Source organism: Tachyglossus aculeatus, chromosome 9 (genome assembly GCF_015852505.1).
Source record: "Tachyglossus aculeatus isolate mTacAcu1 chromosome 9, mTacAcu1.pri, whole genome shotgun sequence".
In the NCBI taxonomy this organism is placed as follows: domain Eukaryota; kingdom Metazoa; phylum Chordata; class Mammalia; order Monotremata; family Tachyglossidae; genus Tachyglossus; species Tachyglossus aculeatus.
The window spans coordinates 4535828-4556207 of record NC_052074.1 but is presented as its reverse complement, the minus strand read 5'-3'; the positions used below and the strand labels follow the sequence as shown (position 1 = coordinate 4556207).

Genomic DNA, 20380 nt, shown 5'->3' with positions numbered 1-20380 from the left:
GTTAATAATAAAAAAATGATGGCATTTATTAAGCGCTTACTATGTGCAAACACTGTTCTAAGCACTGGGGACTTTACAAGGTGATCAGGTTGTCCCACGTGGGGCTCACAGTCTTAATCCCCGGTTTACAGGGGTGGTAACTGAGGCCCAGAGAAGTTACGTGCCTTGCCCAAAGTCACACAGCTGACAGTTGGCGGAGCCGGGATTTGAACCCATGACCTCCGACTCCAAAGCCCGGGTTCTTTCCACTGTGTCACGCTGCGAGCTCCCCAAAGATTTCTGTCGATCGCGTTTGTTCCAATTGGCCCTAAACCAGAAAGTCATTTTGTTTTTGTGCGGCAGCCTCCGGCTCCGTAAGGCGAGGTAGAGCCAAAAGTCTTACTCTGGAGACCTCCATTATGTAGTGAAAGAGGAGTACGACGTTTAGATGCCATCCTACCCAAGAATGTGTTGACTGACCATATGATCGTGTCTTGTTTACAAAGGCACGCCCCTACTACCTAAAATTTGGTTTGGGAGCAGGCGGACTGACTCTCGTGATTGCACGGTGGGACATTTTGAACTCGACTGGAGACAGTGTGATCCGGGGCGTTTTTTCCCTCGAGCCATCTGCCAAGTCAGACCGTTTTACGGTGGTGCGTGTTGTTTTTATCCTCGGTGCAAGGCACGTGTGCCGATCTTGCCAGAACGTGGAGCCGTTCGGATTTCTCGACTGGTGGGGGGGGAACGGTGGGGCCGGGACGAGCCCGGGCCGTTTTACCGTCCCCCAACTTTTTTCTGTCTACATGTGCCCGTCAGCTGTGGGACTCGGAGGCAAGGCTCGTGTTCGTGGATAGTCTTGCTTGAACATTCGGTGTTATTTCTCCTGCCAGCACCGCGGGTGAGCCTTTCCACGTCTGCCTCCCCCGTGGGAGAGTAGTACACTCCATATGGACAGGGAGGGTGCTCTCTGCCTCTCTTGTTCTTCCCAAGTGCTGAGTGCAGGGCGTACAGTAGCCGCTCCATAAACACCATTCCTCCTCCTACTTCACCTCTCCAGTGTTCCTTTGCCCCGTTCCTGTTTTTCCTCCAAGCTCTGAATCCCACTCCCAGCCCCAGCGCCCTCCTTTCCAGTTCTTTCTCATCTCAGAAGATTTCCTGCTTATCTCTTATCCATCCCACGCCCAGACCTTTGTCTTGACTTCTCCTCTTCAGGGCCGAGGTCCCCGAGAAAACTGTGTGCTCCCCCTCGAAACTGTAAGCTCATTGTAGTCATTGGAGGGGTGAGGGGGGGTCTGTTGGGCCGTATTTTCCCTGGTGCTTAGTACAGTGCTTGGCACATAGTAAGCGGTGAGTCCCATGTGGAACAGAGACTGTGTCCAGCCTGATTACTATTCCACGTATTTTATTTTAATATATTTTGTTTTGTTGTCCATCTCCCCCTTCTAGGCCGTGAGCCCGCCGTTGGTTAGGGACCGTCTCTATATGTTGCCAACTTGTACTTCCCAAGTGCTTAGTACAGTGCTCTGCACACAGTAAGCGCTCAATAAATGCAATTGAATGAGTGAATACCCGTACTATTATTAATTACCCAGTAAGTGCTCGGTAAATACCATTGTTTGATTGCTTTCAATTCCATTTTCATTTTGACCTTGCTTCAGGTGCCCCAACCTTGTAGATGCATTCAGTGATTCAGCTTCTGGGAGCCCATTGTGTAGCAAACATTGTATACCGCAAACTCAGTTACGCGCTAGTCTGACCGAGGTCAGCTTGGCTACGGGACTGGAATCGGGCTATTTTCGAGAATTACATTTTTCTATTTGTATCGTCTCCCTGGGGACAGCATCCGTCCACGTAGCACTTGCGTTCATCACTATTCAACTCTGGTTTTAAAGAATCACGATTTTTTTTTCATTGTACTTGTTAAGCACTTACTACGTGCCAGGCACTGTACTAAGCGCTGGGATCGGTACAGGATATTCAGGTTAGACACGGTCCTTGTCCACCGTGGGGCTCACGGTCTGTCGGAGGGCGGGGGATTGAATCTCCATTTTACAGATGAGGAGACTGAGGTACAGAGATGTTAAGTGACTTGCCCAAGCTCACCCGGCGGGTAGGTGGCTCAGCCGGGCTATGGACTCGGGTTCCTCCGACCACGGGCCCATGTTCTTTCCGCTAGGGTTACGCGTCCCTGTGTCGGATCGCATATGTTTAATCGTGCGTGACCGCACGTGATTCCGTCGGCCTCGGCTTGTGTGTTTCTTGTGTCATCGGTGCGGGTCCGGGTTTCAGCTTTAGAACGTAAACTTCCGGGAAGGACTGTTTCCTTTCCCCAAACTTCCCGTAGCGCCTAGTAAGCCGGTCCCCTCACCCGGCTCCCGAAGACCACGCCTTGGGTCGGAACGTCGTTAATCGGCTCCAGATTTTCTCCGAGGAATCACGTTATGATGTCAAGATCCGATCCTGTATTTTTTTTTTTTTAAAGCGGTATCATCCAGGGTCGTGCTGTTTTCCAACAGAACCCCGGCTCCGCTGACTGTGCGTCCATAAATCGAGTCGGAGAGGTTCCACAGTAGGGTGCCTGACTCTGTACTTGATCAGACCCCTGCTCGCCAACCCCTCGTCCTTCCCATGACTCTCCCTGGCAATCAGGGACCCCCATCTCTCGGGTACCCCCCACACCGCGGCTCTCCGACCTGTCTCCCCATGGATCCTCCGCTCTCCTTCCCGACCGTCCAGTGCCGGACCCCCTTGGCCCCCCCCCGATCTAGCGTCCCACAGACCAGCGTGTCACCCGGCCTCAATTTTTAGCAATGTCAGGCTGTCCACCTCAGCTGGAAGCCACTCCCCTGGCAGCCCGGCGTGCCAGAAAAGCTCAAGCGGCCCCTAACTGCCCCTGGGGTGGCAGGGGTCTCTGGATCTCTTGGGGGCACGCCTGGGCCCTCCCCCTTCCCGTCCTCAGCGCAGCCCCCCCCGGCCAGCCGACCCTCAGCGACCCTGCGGCTCCCGCCTCCAGAGCCCCTCCGGGAGAACACGGTGACGCCGAGGACACGAGAGTGTCGGTCACGAGGCCAGCCGCTGGCCTATATATAGTCCGTCTGGGACGTCAGGTGGCTAACGGCGAGGATCGGGTACAGGTCTGGCTCGTTTTTCAAGGTTTCTCTCTGGCCAGAGGTAGCCCGGACGGTTTTTCTGTTGTTTCCCCTAACTCGGTTGGCGGGTAAGGGATGAGGCGAGGCCCGGCTTTGCCCATGGCTTGGTGGTGCCCACCCCGGCCCCCCGAGGAGCTCGGGAGGGTTCGGTGAGGCTTCGAGAAAGCAGGAGCCCTTCCAGGTAGTGGCCCCAAGCGGGTAGAATGGCAGTTGGTGTTTGTGATTGCGCTAATTAGGTTCCAAGCACTGCGCTAAATGCCGGGGTAGATGCGGGGTCATCCGACTGGACCTACAAGGGGAAATCTTCATTTCACAGATGGTGAAACGGAGGCACAGGGCACCCTCTAGACTGGGCAGGGAACGTGTCTTCTATTGTTATATTGTACTCTCCCAAAAGCTTAGTAGAGCACTCTGCAGGCCGCTCAGAAGCGCACCTCTTTTTCAATGCCAAATGGACCCTGCACTGCCTTTTTGCCAGAGGGTACTGACTGTAAGAGTGAATCCAGGCTCCTATGTGAAGGTAAAGCCCAGCTCAATCGTCTAGGTCTGTGTCCCAGCCCCGGAGGATTTTGAAGTAACCGAGGTAAGGTTAGTCCGGGAACACCTTGTGGAGGAGTCTTCGGCAGAACTTGAGGGTAGCCTCCCCCTCTAGGCTGTAAGCTCCTTATGGGCAGGGAACACGTCCGCTAGTTTCATTGCATCGTACTCTCCCGAACACTCACTACAGTGCTTGGTAAGTGCTCACTGAATGCCACTGTTTGATCGATAGGGATGAAATTTGTTAGGGAGGAAGCGGAAGTGCTCTCGGAGCCGGGGAATGGCCAGAGTGTTGACTCGGAGAGATCGAAAGAGGAGTGGGATCAGAAGGACACTGGAAGAGAATGATCTTTGCCGCTACCCCGATAAGGGAGTTGGGGAGCGAGACGGAGAGGGAATTGGACCTTTCTAGGGCCAGAAGCGACAAGGTCCGCAGCCAGGGAAGCCCGGCCCGGGACATTTAATTCGATTGAACTCCCTCGGGTTGAATTGGAGCCAGCTCTAGGAGGGAACAGACCCTTTGGTTCTTCCAGAAACGAGTTATGTCCACACGGACTTCAGAATCTTGCATCATGTGAGGCGGCCAGTCCAGCAGCCCTGAGCGAAGTCGGGCGTCCTCGGGTCCGGGACGTAGGGGTTCCAGGCGCTAGGCCTTGGTGGAGCACCCCAACCCCAAAGCCTAAACCAGAGTAGCGGATTCTAAAGGCAGCATCTCTTCACAAAGCTATCGACCACCGCCTTGGAGAACAGGTGTTTCTGAGTGACTTTTTAATCTCTGGTTTTCAGCCCAGTCTGGTGGACTTTTTTTGTTTTTGAAAAGGACCCAAGACCGTCTAACCCCACCTCCCCGCCACTCGCCACCATTGGGTGTAACTTCGAAATGTTCAACATTTCCTCTGCCATTTTCCTGGCCATCCTTCGTGGTTTCACATGTTTCATCTAGAACGCGACTACTTAATGAGTCATCGAGGAAACGGGATGTTCAGAATAAGTTGGCCCGGGGTGACCCCGGAGATCCAGGTGCGGGGCAGGGGCCCGGCCGACTGCAGAGGCCTCGGCCCTCGACGAGAGAAAAGCAAGGCAGAAGGGTCGGGGCGAGGGTCCAGGACCCTCTGCTGCGGGGAGAGGCCGGCCCAGAGCAGGCCAGGCCTCCCGAGGTGGTGGACTGTGAGCATTGCCTCCCGGGGTTCCCGTCTTCCCGTCTGGAGGAGGAGAGACAGCAGAGGGGAAGCGCTGGGACTCGGGAACGGAGGACGCCCAGCTCCTGTTCCCCATGGAGTGCGCAGTCTAAGTGGGAGGAAGAACAGGTATATTGAATCCTCGTTTTACAGATGAGGAAACTGAGGCCCAGAGAAGTGAAGTGACTCGCCCATGGTCACACAGCAGGCAAGTGGCGGAGACGGGATTAGAACTCGGTTCCTCCGATTTGCGGTCCCGGTCTCTTTCCATCAGGGCACACTACTTCTCACGCTGCTCAGTTCAGTGCTCTGCACCCAGTAAGCACTTAACAAATGCCACGGATGCATTGGTTGATTGATTGATTGAGAATTGGCAGAGACTCAGGTTGGAGGGGAAAGCCTGGGACGTCTTCGTGTCTGGAGCGGGCAGACTCTATCCAGACCCTTCGGGTGGGCGCCTGAAAACTCCAGTTAGACAGGAAGCTCGTCTCTTTCTAGGCCCCAGAGGGAGAAGGAAGGTGAGTCAGTGCGGTTGGGTGGGGGCAATCAGTCAGTTTCACCAGCGTTCGCTGAGCACCTCCCTGCCCTGGGCAGAGCACCGGCCCAAAGAAGCGGAGGACAGTCACTACTGATCGTGTCAGAAGGCCAACGGGAGAAAGGAAGGAAAAAACAGTTTAGGATCCGGACCCTCTTCCCTTCCTCTCCTTCCTGTTCTCCCGGTCCCTTTGCTCAGCAACCTCAAGGAAGCGAGGCTCTCCCTTGGCCCAACTCGGGGCCTCCCTTCTCTCCCTGCCCCCGTCGTCTTGCTCTCCCAGCCCTCTGCCGCTTTCCTTTCCACCTGGATCCCCTTCTCAGAGTCCTCTGGGTCCCACATGACCCTGGTCTTTTAGGGGCAGAGAGCAGGCGTCTCCTTTCCGAGGCCCTCCCGGGTGCCAAGATCTTTCTCCCCGCCACCCCTTGGGGCTAGGGACTCTGTGCTGAATAATAATAATAATAATAACGATGGCATTTATTAAGCGCTTACTATGTTCAAAGCACTGTACTAAGCACTGGGGGGATACAAGGTCATGAGGTTGTCCCACGTGGGGCTCACAGTCTTCATCCCCATTTTACAGATGAGGGAACTGAGGCCCAGAGAAGTGAAGTGACTTGGCCAAAGTCACACAGCTGACAAGTGGCGGAGCCGGGATTTGAACCCATGGCCTCTGACTCCAAAGCCGGGGCTCTTTTCCACTGAGCCACGCGGCTTCTCCAGTGAATGTCCTCACCTTCTTCCCCGCCCACCTTCAGACTCCCTCTCCAGTTGGTATTTCTCTGGGTTTCACTTGGGGATTGTCTTGGGCTGAGATGAGCAGCGTGGCCCGTCTTCCCCTTTAGACTGTAAGCTTGTTGTAGGCAGGGAATGTGACTGTTCTATTGTATTATATTCTCCTAAGTGCTTACTAAAGAGCCCTGCACGTCGTAAGTGCTCAATAAGTACGACTGGCTGACTGACATAGGACACACATAGTTTAGGGGAAAAACACCCACTTCTGGGACTGACAGCCTTGTCTGCTCACTCTCGGTCTCCAGAGTCTTGTGGGGAGCCGAAACTGAGCCCCATAATAATAATACTAATAATAATTGTGGTGTTTAAGCGCTTCCTGGGTCAAGCACTGTGCTGAGCGCCGGGGTCAATACAAGGTCCTTGGCTCCCACATGGGGCTCACAGTATGAGAGTGACTGGCCCAAGGTCACACAGCAAACAATCATAATAATAATGATGGCATTTGTTAAGCGCTTAGTATGTGCAAAGCGGTGTTCTAAGCACTGGGGTGGATACAAGGTGATCAGGTTGTCCCACGTGGGGCTCACATTCTTAATCCCCATTTTACAGCTGAGGTAACTGAGGCACAGAGAAGTTAGGTGACTTGCCTAAAGTCACGCAGCTGACAGTTGGCGGAGCTGGGATTTGAACCCATGACCTCCGACTCCCAAGCCCGTGCTCTTTCCAGTGAACCACGCTGCTAAATGCCAGAGCCGGGATTAGAACCCAGGTCCTCTGGCTCCGAGGTCTGGGCTCTTTCCACTAGCCACGTTGCTTCTCATGGACTGCGACCAACATAAGTAACTTGTCTCCACCTCAGTGTTTGGAACAATGTCTGACCCATAGTAGATGCTTAACAAATACCATAAAAAAAGTGGTTTTGGGATCTGGAGCTTGGCCATCATTCCTGGTCCAAATTACGAATGACTGATTATTGCCCTGGAGCAGAGGGATATTTTTTAAGCGTTTGATCAATGAGAAAAGAGCTCCCTACTTCCACGGGAAGCAGCATGGCGTAGTGAATAGAGCACGGTCCTGGAAATCAGAAGGTCATGGGTTCTAATCCCAACTCCGCCACTTCTCTGCTGAGTGGCCTTGGACAAGTCACTTCATTTCTCTGTGCTTTGCACATAGTAAGCGCTTAACAAATGCCATCATTATTATTATTATTATTATTATTCTCTCATCTGTAAAATGGGGATCAAGACTCTGAGCCCCTTGCAGGACAGGGACTGGGTCCAACCTAATTTGCTTGTATCCACCCCAGTGCATAGTACAGTGCCTGGCATGTAGTAAGTGCTTAATAAATACCACAGTTATGATTATTATTACTCCGCCTCTCGTCTCCTTCCGCTAGAGCTCCAAGGCCGGTGATTCGTTTAAATGGCATTTGGACTAAATACCAGTCCGTGTCAATCAGTGATTTAGTTTTAAAAACTCTCCAATGATTTTGAGTTGGCAGATGCTTATTTTTAGGGAGGGACAGATGGGTAGCACAAATTCATAACTGGCTGTTTGGGGGGTTTTTGAGGCTTTTTTTCCCCCAGAACGTGGAAACACCGACTCGATTTTTACCTTCGGTAAATGGAGTTGGTTTCTGAATGTTTTCTTACCGACAAAAGCCCTGCCCATAATAACGGAACTAAAGGTTTTAGACCCATTGGCCTCTGTGGGGCCAAAATGTCGGGATCCTTCATGCAATAAAGGGAATTTTTTTGCGACCCGAATGAAGGCGATAAAGTGGGCCCCTTCCCTCCATCTCTTTGGGCGGATCCAGGTGTCTCTGTGTAAATTCTTGCCCAACTTCCCAGGGTCTTGCATGTGGTCTGGGGCTGCCTCATCGGGGAGAGGTTGGATGCTGTTTACCGTGGCCAAGAATTGGGAGCAGAAATGATTTCTGCAGAAATGTGGACTCTGGGAATGGGGAATGAGACAGCGGCGGCCTCCTGCCTCAAACATCCACAGACAGGCTCCCTTCTGGCAATCGCTTCCTTCAGAAGCTCCTCCACGGCGAGTGGGCTGGGGACAGTCATTCAGCTAAAAGATGCCTTGCGATATCCAGCCCAGGGGGGGATGTGCGCGTTTGCTTCCAGGTTTTAAAAGCTCTTAAAATCGCCTCTCAACTCATGTGAATAACTCAGCTAAAAAAACACCTCCATTCATTCAGTTGTGTTTGTTGAACGCTTACTGTGTGCAGAACACTGTACTAAGTGCTTGGAAGAGCACACTATAACAGCAAACAGACACATTCCCACAATGAGCTTGTGGTGTCGAGCAGACAGTGGTATTTGTGCTCTCGTGTCCAGGTTTCCGAAGGTCTTAAAAATCGTCCTCCTGAAGAAGGAGAACTTTCTGGAACTCCTCGTCTCGTTAACCCAGCGGCGAAGTGGGTATCATCAGAAGCAGTGTGGCCTAGTGGAAAGAGCATCACCCTGGGAGTCAGAGGATGTGGGTTCTAGTTGTGGCTCTGCCCCTTGTCTACCTTGACCGTGGGCAAATCATCATCAATCGTATTTATTGAGCGCTTACTGTGTGCAGAGCACTGTACTAAGCGCTTGGGAAGTACAAATTGGCAACATATAGAGACAGTCCCCACCCAACAGTGGGCTCACAGTCTAAAATCACTTCACTTCTCTGGGCCTCAGGTCCCTCATCTGTAAAATGGGGATTAAGACTGTGAGCCCCATGTGGGACAGGAGCTGTATCCCGCCTGATTAGCTTGTATCAACCCCCAGTGCTTAGAAGAGTGCTTGGGCACATAGGGAGCGCTTAACAAATGCCGCAGTTAGTATTATTAACCTTGAACTCCCATAATGGTTACTTAATTAACGGTTGCTGCAATAGATCAGAATCTTTCGGCTCGACACGGAGCGAAAAATGCCTTTAATAGTGTGGCTGTTACGCGTGGATATCTTAAATGTTTTTGTTTCGGGGGCGTCGGAGGAGTTTGAATGGTTTTCCAGGGGAGGCTTTTCAGTCGAGAGCATTATGAGAGCATATGCTGTGAAGTGGTACTGCTTGGCACGGGGCATTACCAGGCAATTACTCGAGCCCTAATCCCTACAGTCAAATGGATTTTGAATAGAGAAGATTGAGGCAGTGACTTATAAAACAGTAGGCTCCCGAAGAATGTAGTCAATGAGGCTTCTATTTTTGTGGGCAAGTGGAGTTCTGTCTGTAGACTTCTAGTCTGTGGAAAAAGGCTTGCTTTTTTTTTTTTAGAACAAGGGTGCCTATTAATAATGTTTGTCCTTGTCAACCCCCTGTACATACATCAAGTCAAAGTTACAGCCGGGAGCCTGGAGAACTCTGGGCAAAAAACTCAAGAACAGGGTCGCACTCAAAGCAAATCAGAAGCAACGTCTCCAAGGACCGTACCAGAGAAAAGTGGGGCGAGATTGTTTCATCGTTCATTACTGAATGAGAGGACGTCACCTCTAGATGTTCTCATAAACTGTAGTGGATTTCAAACAGGATCTCCCTGTTTGCGACGCCACCCCCTCTTGAGCTTGGCAGCTCTACCCCGCTCATCTGGCAGTTGAAAAGTTACCGTCTCGCAAAACAAGGCCAAAAATGGTAGAATCCAGCATGGCCCGTTGCTATAGCAATTTCTAGAATGTCCTGAAATTGTTTTACCTAATCAGGTTTTTCACTGCTCGTCAGTAAGCCTGAGACATTAAAAAACAAGAAAAGGAAGTGACCTTGTATGCTGCTTTTAAATCTTCAAGCCCTTACCGTCCACCAAGTACAGCCTGATTGTACCCCAGAAGTAGCCAGGATCCAAAATGGTTTCCCCTCCTGTGAAAAGCACCACCCCAAAATCTGGCCGAGTGTCTTTTTGATGATGTCTTTAGTTTTCCACTTTTCTGCTTTTCTCGCTCTTACTCGCCCACCGGGGTCATCTTCGAAGTGGGTTCCTTCCCTTGACTTAGCGCTTTAGTTGTTTGGGTACTGGGGCTTAGTAAAGGCTACCTGATAGATCAATCTATTGGTGGTATTTATTGAGCGCTTAAAGTGCGCAGAGCATTGTACGAAGCACTTGGGAGAGGAGTTGGCAGATAAGATCCCTGCCCAAGATGAGCATGCAGTCTAGAAGGGGAAAAATTGCGGGTAAGTGCTGTGGGGCTGAGAGCGTGGTGAATATCAAGTGTTTACAATCTGGAGTGAGAGACAGATATTAAGGTGAACAAATTTTGGATAGGCACATAAATGCTGTGGAGCCAAATGTGGGGAAAAACCAAGTGTCCAAAGGTTACAGATCTAAGGGCGTAGGTGACGCAGAATGGGAGGACTTAATGAGGGGATGGTCCCCTGGAGAACAGGTGATGTTCGGCACTTAGTACGGTACCTAGCCCACAGTAAGCGCTTAACAAATAGATTATTATTGTTATTATGTGTTTGAAGGTGTGGAGGTTGGTGGTCCAACCTCCCATTGTGGGAGGGAAGGAGTTCCGGGCCAGAAGGAGGTCGTGGGAAAGGAGTCGGTGGCGAGTTAGATGAGATCAGGGCACAGCGAGGAGAGTGAACTGTGTGGCCTGGGCTGAAGTTGGCTGTCTGAGAGGTGAGGTAGTTAGGAGAGGGGAGCTGATTGAGTGCTTTTAAGCCAAGGGTAAGAAGTTGCTGTCATTGGATTTATTTATTTTATTTTGTTAGTATGTTTGGTTTTGTTCTCTGTCTCCCCCTTTTAGACTGTGAGCCCACTGTTGGGTAGGGACTGTCTCTGTATATTGCCAATTTGTACTTCCCAAGCGCTTAGTACAGTGCTCTGCACTTAGTAAGCGCTCAGTAAATACGATTGATGATGATGATTGGATGCAGAGGTGAATGGGCAACCACTGGAGGTTCTTGAAGAGCTGCAGACATGGACTGAGCTTTTTTTCACAAAAATGATCTGGGCAGCAGAGTGAACTGTGGACTGGAGTGGGGAGAGACAGGAGGCAGGGAGGTCAGCGAGGAGACTGATGCGGTAATCAAGGCGGGACAGAATAAATGCTTGGATCATCACGGTAGCAGTTTGGATGGAGAGGAAAAGATGGATTTTAGCAATTTTGTGAAGGTAGAACATAGAGGATGTGGCGACGTTGAATATGTGGGTTGAATGAGGGAGGTGGGTCGAGGATGATAATAATGGCATTTGTTTAGCACTTACTATGTGCAAAGCACTGTTCTAAGTGCTGGGGTAGATACAAGGTGATCAGGTTGTCCCATGTGGGGCTCACAGTCTTCATCCCCATTTTACAGATGAGGGGACTGAGGCCCAGAGAAGTTAAGTGACTTGCCCAAAGTCACACAGCTGACAGTTGGTAGAGCCGGAATTCAAACCCATGACCTCTGACTCCCAAGCCCGTGCTCTTTCCTTTGAGCCACTCTGCTTCTCTAGGGCTTGTGAGATTTGGAGGATGTTATTGTCGTGTACATTGATGGAAAAGGCAGGAGGAAGACGGGGTTTGAGTGGCAAGATGAGGAGTTCCGATTTAGACATCCATGTCCCGAAAGCAGGAGGAAATATGAGATTGCAGAGAAGGACGGTCAGGGGAGGTAGATTTGGGGAATAATCTGTGTAGGGGTGGTAGTTGAAGCCATGGGAGTGAATGAGTTCTCCAAGGGAGTGGGAGTAGATGGAGAATAGAAAGGGGCCTAGAACTGAGCCTTGCGGGACCCCCGCTGTCGGAAGGTGGGCGGGAGAGGAGGAGCCTGCCAAAGAGACTGAGAAGGAGCAGGAAGAGATGAGAGATCTCCGTGGGATTTGGGAGTGTGAAAAATGGTTTTAAAAATGCACCGTGGCCCAGCCAGTGGGTTAATGTGAGAAATCCAGCTCGATCGCCTTAAAATGTTGATGAGAACCGCTGTGTTGGCTCCGTCTGAGGCAGTGCAAATTGCCCAGCGAGGGGTTTGGGGCATTTAAAACCCAGGGGCCGCCTCGATAGAATGAAACCAGGCAGTCCAACGAGAAGTGTTTTGCAACGAATGGAAACAGCAGGCTCTGGCCTGTTGCCTTGAGGAGTGTCTCCACCTTAACAGTCCCGAAATGAGCTGGAGGAGCCTCTGTTTGAAATTCTGTATTATTTATTCTTATAAATATCTGTCTCCCCCCGAGACTTGTAAACTCATTGTGGGCAAGGAATGTGCTTGCTAATTCCATGGGATCGTGCCCTCCCATGCTCTGCACGCAGTAAACGCTCAAAAGATACCATTGATGGATTTGCGGTTTAATCTCTGCTCCCCTTCTCTGTTCCCAGAAGAGCAGGCGGGCTGTGATCCAGTGAGCCGAGTCCTTCCTTGCCATCTGGAGTGAGGGAGGCAGAATATGCGTCTATACATCCTGCCACTCACTGCTTTGCCTTTGGCACCAAAGACTTGAGAGAGGGAAGGGTAGAGGGTAGACCCGCTCCCCTGGCTCCATGACTTTTTATAATGGTCTTTGTTATACACTTATTCTGTGTCAAGCTCTAGGATAGATACAGGTTTATCCAGTGGAACCCAGCCCCTGCCCCCTGTCCCACAAGAGGTTCCCAGTCTAAGTAGGGGGAAGCTGCGTGGCCTAGTGGATAGAGCCCGGGCCTGAGAGTCAGAAGGGCCTGGGTTCTAATCCCGCCTCCCCCACTTGTCTTCTGGATGACCTTGGGTGAGGCACTTCACTTCTCTGGGCCTCATTACCTGGTATTTGTGAAGGCAGGCGCCGTAGTAGTGAGTCACCACATAGCATTCAATAAATACAATAATAATGATTATGGAATTTAAGTGTTTACTATGTGCCAAGCACCGTTCTAAGCGCTGGGGTAGATACAGGGTAATCAGGTTGTCCCACGTGGGGCTCACAGTCTTCATCCCCATTTTACAGGTGAGGTAACTGAGGCACAGAGAAGTTAAGAGACTTGCCCAAGGTCACACAGCTCCTGGCTCCATCACTTGTCTGCTTTGTGACCTTGGGCGAGTCACTTCGCTTCTCTGGGCCTCAGTTCCCTCACCTGTAAAATGGGGATGGAGACTGTGAGCCCTATGTAGGATAGGGACGGGGTTCAACCTGATTACCTTGTATAATAATGATGGTATTTGTTAAGCGCTTACTATGTGCCAGGCACTGTTCTAAGCGCTGGGGGAGATACAAGGTAATCAGGTTGTCCCGCGTGGGGCTCACAGTCTTAATCCCCATTTTACAGATGAGGTAAGTGAAGCAAAGTGAAGTCAAGCTAATCCTCCTCACTCTCGGCTTCAAGGCTGTCCATCACTTCTCCCCCTCCTACCTCACCTCCCTTCTGTCCTTCTCCAGCCCAGCCCGCACCCTCCGCTCCTCCGCCTCTAATCTCCTCACCGTACCTCGTTCTCGCCCGTCCTGCCATCGACCCCCAGCCCACGTCCTCCCCCTGGCCCGGAATGCCCTCCCTCCGCACATCTGCCAAGTTAGCTCTCTTCCTCCTTTCAAAGCCCTACTGAGAGCTCACCTCCTCCAGGAGGCCTTCCCAGACTGAGCCCCCTTTTTCCTCTCCTCCCCCCATTGTCCCCCTTCTGCCCTAACTCCTTTCCCTCCCCACAGCACTTGTATATATTTGAACAGATTTATTACTCTATTTATTTTACTTGTACATAGTTACTATTCTATTTATTTTATTAATGATGGGCATATAGCTGTAATTCTGTTTATTCTGACGGTTTTGACACCTGTCTACATGTTTTGTTTTGTTCTGTAGTCCCCCTTCTAGACTGTGAGCCCATTGTTGGGTAGGGACCGTCTCTACATGTTGCCGACTTGTACTTCCTGAGCGCATAGTATAGTGCTCTGCACACAGTGCTCAATAAATATGATTGAATGAATGAATGAAGTGCCTTGCCCAAGGTCACACAGCAGACAAGGGACAGAGCCAGGATTAGAACCCACGTCCTCTGACTCCCAAGCCTGTGCTCCGTTAAGTCTCAGCGTGGTGGTGGTGGTGAACAAATGAAGTCCTGTTCACTAGTTTTCTTTCCTTTGGTTCTATTAAGAAATAATAAGTAGCTGAGAGTTTTACAAAGAATTTATTAATAATCTACAGCTTTTTGAAAAAGAGCAGACTTTGGACAAATTTGTAGCCGTATCCACAGCCCATTTGCGTGGGTGGCAGTGACCTGGTTGGTTCCCTGTTGTGTGTAGATGAGTGGGTAATCAAGCAATCAATCGGTGATACTTATTGAGTGCTTATTCTGTGTCGAACGCTGTACTAAGCGCTTGGGAGAGTACAGTACAATGGAATTAGCCGCTTTTCCCTGCCCACACAGCGTTTACAGTCCAGAGGGAGTGAATGTGGAGGGAGTGTGTGGATGTGAGTCGAGGTACAGGAATGTGTGACCGCTCATGTCTTTTCCACTGCATTAAACTCCCTGCCAGAGCATGTTCCTCCCCACTCTCAAAGCCTTCTGAAAAAGCCACCTTCTCCAGTGCATTTCCTAGTTAATTCTCACGCTCCCAGTCTCGGCATCCCCGTCACCCATCATCAGTGGGCGTGTATGTCTTTCTTTTCCCCCGATTTCATTTCTTTCCTGACATCTGCATGGTCACCCTCTTGTTCTTACCATCCTGGGAAACTTCGCTTCTAGTCCCAGTTCTGCAAGTAGGGAAATGCCCGCTGCGGCTGTGCCACTGATGGTTTCTCAATCAATCCATCGTGTTGATTGAGTGCCTGCCGTGGGCAGAGGATGATACTAAGCACCTGATGGGGTTTTTTAATGGTATTTAAGCTCTTACTACGAATCAAGCGCTGTTCTCGGCACTGAGGTAGATACAAGGTAATTAGGTTGGACGCAGTCCCTGTCCCGCATGGGGCTCACTTTCTAAGAAGGAGGGAGAACAGGAGAACTGAGGCACAGAGAAGTGAAGCGATTTGCCTAGAGTCACGCAGCAAGCATGCCGGGGTTAGAAAGGTCCTTGCTTTTTGCACTAGGACAAGCTGTGTGATCATTATCTTTTAGACTGTGAGCCCACTGTTGGGTAGGGACCGTCTCTATATGTTGCCAACTTGTACTTCCCAAGTGCTTAGTACAGTGCTCTGCACACAGTAAGCGCTCAATAAATACGATTGATGATGATTATCTATTGTCTGTTGTGTGCTTCTCATTTGTGTTTTCCTCAGAGGCAAGGATCACGTGTATTATTACTATTGTGTGCTCCCCAGTGGATCCTCAATTGCTACTCACGATGAGATGGTGATGATATAGTGATGATGAGGATGGCCTTTGGACTGAGCTAATATTAAACACGATAAGCACTTTTCAGAGCCCTGTGAGAGCAGGCTTTATTCATTCATTCATTCAGTCGTATTTATTGAGTGCTTACTGTGTGCAGAGCACTGTACTAAGCACTTGGGAAGTTCAAGTTGGCAACATGTAGAGACGGTCTTTATTGAGTTTCCACTTGTCACTTTTTTTCTCTTGCACTTGGGGGACAGAGTCTCGACACCCCAAATACCTCAGTGACTCGGTGGGAGAGGCAGAAAACGGACCCCGGAGAAAATTAGATTCAGGCTCCGGACCCCTATCGTGGGACTCCTCGCCGGTGGTCATAATGAAGACGTTCTTAGTGGACCCCGTCCAGATTTAACCGAAGCACCGTGTGAGTGGGCGGGCGTCTGAGGCGACTTGACAAGAGCTCTGGGAGACGCTCAGGAGAGAGGCGCTCAAAATAACACCGAGACTCTCACCGCCACCGCTCGTGGGGGGTTGCTGGACGCTACGATCCACAGTTGGAGCGAGGGCAGTCATCTCGGACATTCTCCCTTGAGCCAGTTATGTTCCCCTGGGTCAAAAAAATGCTACTCCATGGGGCGAACTCGATTTTGACATTATCTGAAGTGAATGCGTTTCTAATGCTTAACAACATGCACAGAGAAGCAGAGTAGGCCAAACGGATAGAGCCTGGGCCTGGGATTCCGAAAGAGTGGCATCTAATCCCAGCTCCCCACCTTGTCTGCTGTGTCACCTTGGACAACTCACTTCACTTCTCTGAGCCCCAGTTACCTCATGGGGATTAAGACTGTGAGCCCCACGTGGGACGTGGCTTGCGTCCAACCTGATTACCTTGCGTGTACCCCAGCACTTATCACAGTGCCTGGCATGTAGTAAGTGCTCAATACATACCATAAAAATAAAAATAAAAAGTGGGCGGCACTATTTCTGGCCTCCCGTTAGCATTTTTAGAAGGCCACCCTGCCTGTGAACCCAAGGCAGAATTCCTGGGAAATTTCAAAAGTTGGTTTTTCAGGAAGTCCACAGAAACACTGAAAAGTAAACCAGCCAGGTCAGGAACCACTTTGCTCACACAGTATTTCTGAAACCAAAAAGCAGGATAACCTTCCTAGTTATTTGTCTCTTCTATCCCAATTGAAGAGAATAAAATACGGTCTACGGTAGGTCCAGTTTATGTTTGTCCTGCAAAAGATTATCCTGGCCAATTCCCGTCCAAGTGTCGCAACCCAAATAAGCAATCTGCCCTTTGAAAGGGACAGGAGTTAATACCCCCTGTGAGTGGAATGACAGCATCCCCTAAAAGCTAGGCCGGAGGTGATGGTACAGACTGTGAGCCCACTGTTGGGTAGGGACCGTCTCTATGTGTTGCCAGCTTGTGCTTCCCAAGCTCTTAGTACAGTGCTCTGCACACAGTAAGCGCTCAATAAATGCGATTGATTTAGCGTGTTTTGCATTGCATTTTGTGTGTTCAAAGCTGGCCCTTAGCCAAAGAGTCAGTCATTCAGTGGTCCTGAATGGCAAAGAGAAGCAGCGTGGCCTCGTGGCTGGAGCCCAGGCTTGGGAGTCAGAAGGGCCTGGGTTCTGAAGCCGGCTCCATCACTTGTCTGCTGTGGGGCCTTGGGTGGTCACTTCACTGGGCCTCAGTGACCTCATCTGTAAAATGGAGATGGAGACTGTGAGCCCTATGTGGGACAGGGACTGTTTCCAACTTGATAAGCTTGTATTTATCTCATTTCACTTAGGTAAGTGCTGAACAAATTCCATTGAGAAAAAAAAAAGAGAGAAAAGTCCCCAAATAGAGCATCTTGACTATGGGAATGGTGCCAAAGACGTAATATGCTACTGCTGAGGGACTCCGATAAGGAAATGCAGCAGAAATGATAACAGCCACAGTACCTTTCTATCAGTCCCACCAGCGTATTTTTTTTTTCGTGCAAGGAAGCAAGATCACTGGTGACTTGCGGGTGGCAATCATTTCTTCGGTCTTTATAATGAGACCATTTGGCGAGATTTGCGTACCGAGTGGCATTTTCTAATTAAGTCCTAAGCAGTTTTTGAAACGGTCAAGCACTAGTGGAGTCCCTGCTGCCTAGAGTTCTCCCTGGCCGCCCGGGTTCTTAAACGGCTCTCCAGGCCCGAAGAGCCAAGCAGATTCGAGGACCGTGAGGGCTGGTTTGGTTTGGAACCGAAAGTGCAGAAGGACCCTAAGGTGACCCGTACGTCTCGCCCACGTTCTGCCTCTGGCCTGGAATGCCCTCCCTCCCTCTGGATATCTGACAGACCATCCTCCTCCCCACCTTCAGAGCCTTATTGACGGCACAGCTCTTCCAAGAGACCTTCGTCGGCCAAGCCCTCGTTTCCTTTTCCTCCCCCTTTTGCGTCGCCCTTGCACTTGGATTTGCCCCCTTTACTCACCCCACGGCACTGATTTATCGATTTGTAATTCCTTTATTTAGATCATCTCTCTCCCCCTCTAGACTGCAAGCTCACTGTGGGCAGGGGATGCGTCTACCACCTCTGTTATAGTATACCCTCTTAGGCATTTAGTACAATGCTCTGCACCCACTGAGCGCTCAATAAATAGGATTGCTTGTTACAGGTCGTACACACCGTTAGACTGTGAGCCCACTGTTGGGTAGGGACCGTCTCTATATGCTGCCAACTTGTACTTCCCAAGCGCTTAGTACAGTGCTCTGCACACAATAAGCGCTCAATAAATGCGATTGATTGATTAAGCATTAACTCGTGTATATATGGCCGTTTCTTTCCTCTTTCTACCTATAAATCATTTTTGAAGGGTATATATTTACAGCTTTTTCAGTTCCCTGAGGGCAAGGATCTTGGAACTCTCCCAAGTGCTTAGCACAGTGCTCCTCCCCCGGCATACACCCATCCAACTTGTACTTCCCAAGCGCTTAGTCCAGTGCTGTGCACACAGTAAGCGCTCAATAAATACGATTGAATGAATGAATATGCTATCGATGTTCGAGTTCCCTGGCGAAGCGAACGATAAAGTGTTCTTCAGACGGACACATCAGTAGGACCGGAGGACGTCAATCGATCAGTGACATTTATTGAGCGCTTACTATGTGCAGAGTACTGTACTTAAGTGCTTAGGAGAGTCCAGTACAACAGAATTAGCGGACACATTCCCTGCCCGTAACGAGCTGACCGTCTAGAGGCAGTGACTCTGTTCTGGCTCTGCACACAGTTAAGGGCTCGGTAAATATGACTTAATAATAATGATGGCATTTATTCAGCGCTTACTATGTGCAAAGCACTGTTCTAAGCGCTGGGGAGGTTACAAGGTGATCAGGGGGCTCACAGTCTTCATCCCCATTTTACAGATGAGGTAACTAAGGCACAGGGAAGTGAAGTGACTTGCCCAAAGTCACACAGCTGACAGTTGGCAGAGCCAGGATTTGAACCCATGACCTCGGACTCCAAAGCCCGGGCTCTTTCCACTAAGCCACGCTGCAGGCCCGTAAGCAGATTCATCTTTAGCCCCTCTCCTTTTCTGTCCTTGCAGCTACATCCGGCTCTATGGAAGGAAATTCAGCAAAGAAGATCACGTGCTCTTTATCAAGCTGTTATACGAGCTGGTAACCATCCCGAAACTGGAGATCAGCATGATGCAAGGATTTTCCCGCCTCCTGGTGAACCTGTTGAAGTAAGTGAGCCCTCGCATCTCCTGCTTGGGAATGTTCTTCAGTTAGAGGGCAATGGGTAGTAGCGACGGTTTTGTCGTTGGGCAGGGGTTGGGGGATTCGGTTTTCGGGAGTAGATTTGTGTCCCATTATAAGCTTGTCACGTGAAGTGTCAAGGAAACGCCTCGATTCTCATCCCCGCCCGGGCCCAGTGTCGTTTTTATCGCAGTGGGGCTCAGGGACCCAATATCACTTCAGTTAGGGGCAGGCGGCCTTGAGAAGTATGCAAAAATGCCTAGTTTCTATGTGGGAGTGGTTTGTTTTTGTTTTTTTTAATCAGTAGCATTAGTCGCTTACTCTGTGCCAGGTGCTGTCCTAAGCGTTGGGGTAGATAAAAGAAAATCAGGTTGGAAACAGTCCATGTCCCACAGGGGACTGACGGTCTTAATACCCCATTTTACAGATGAGGTCACTGAGACCCAGAGAAGCGAAGTGGCTTGCCCAAGGTCATTCAGCAGATGTGGCAGAGTCGGAATTAGAACCCGGGTCCTCCTGACTCTTAGGCCCAGCTCTCTCTACTAGGGCATGCTGTTTATCATGTGTATCTAATGAAAGACCTAAGGAAGAGGGAGAATCACACTTTGCCTTAGTGCTAGCCATGTCCTAATTCTTACCGGGAAGTGTGGTTTTGAACATTTAAATTTTCCTTCTGTGCTAGCCTTGTCTGAATTTCCAAACGTTTTCTTGAACTAGGAAGAAGGAACTGCTCTCCAGAGAAGACCTGCAGTTACCGTGGCGACCTCTCTATGACATGCTGGAGAGGATCTTATACTCCAAGACCGAGCACCTGGGATTAAATTGGTTCCCCAGGTAAGTTTTCCACAGCAGGGAGTTGCTTCGGCAATTTGGACCAGCGAGGAAAGGGGCCGGGGCGGGTAGAAGACAAATGTTTGGGACCCGATTTCAGAACTCCCCAGCTCCTCTTAGACCCTCCTTTCCCCTTCATTTGCGTCTGTGTAAACCTTCCTCCTCTTGTCCAGGGTTGGGTTCCTTCATTTATTCAGTTGTATTTATTGAGTGCTGACTGTGTGCAGAGCACTGTACTAAGCGCTTGAGAAAGTACGATATAACAGTGGCAATAAACAGTGACATACCCTCCCCACAAGTTGAACTCACTCAGCCTCTCCTTGTCTAATCTAGGCCTAAATTCCTCTATTTTTTTTTATGGTATTTAAGTGCTTACCGTGTGCCAGGCACTGTACTAAGCACTGGGGTAGATGCAAACTAATAATAATAATTGTGATATTTCTTCAACACTTACCAATGTGCCAGGCACTGTACTAAGCACCGGGGTAGGGAGAATCA

At 50.2% G+C, this 20380-nt stretch overlaps 1 protein-coding gene across 1 annotated transcript in view; it reads left to right on the top strand.

The window, feature by feature from the left end:
• The window catches only part of PSME4 (proteasome activator subunit 4), a 129059-nt gene that overhangs the window by 5539 nt on the left and 103140 nt on the right, over positions 1-20380 (top strand). The window contains exons 2-3 of the mRNA XM_038750814.1: positions 18898-19038; positions 19769-19885. Of these exons, the coding sequence (XP_038606742.1) occupies positions 18998-19038; positions 19769-19885 (158 nt within the window). The 5' untranslated portion in view covers positions 18898-18997. The remainder of the gene's footprint in view (positions 1-18897; positions 19039-19768; positions 19886-20380) is intronic.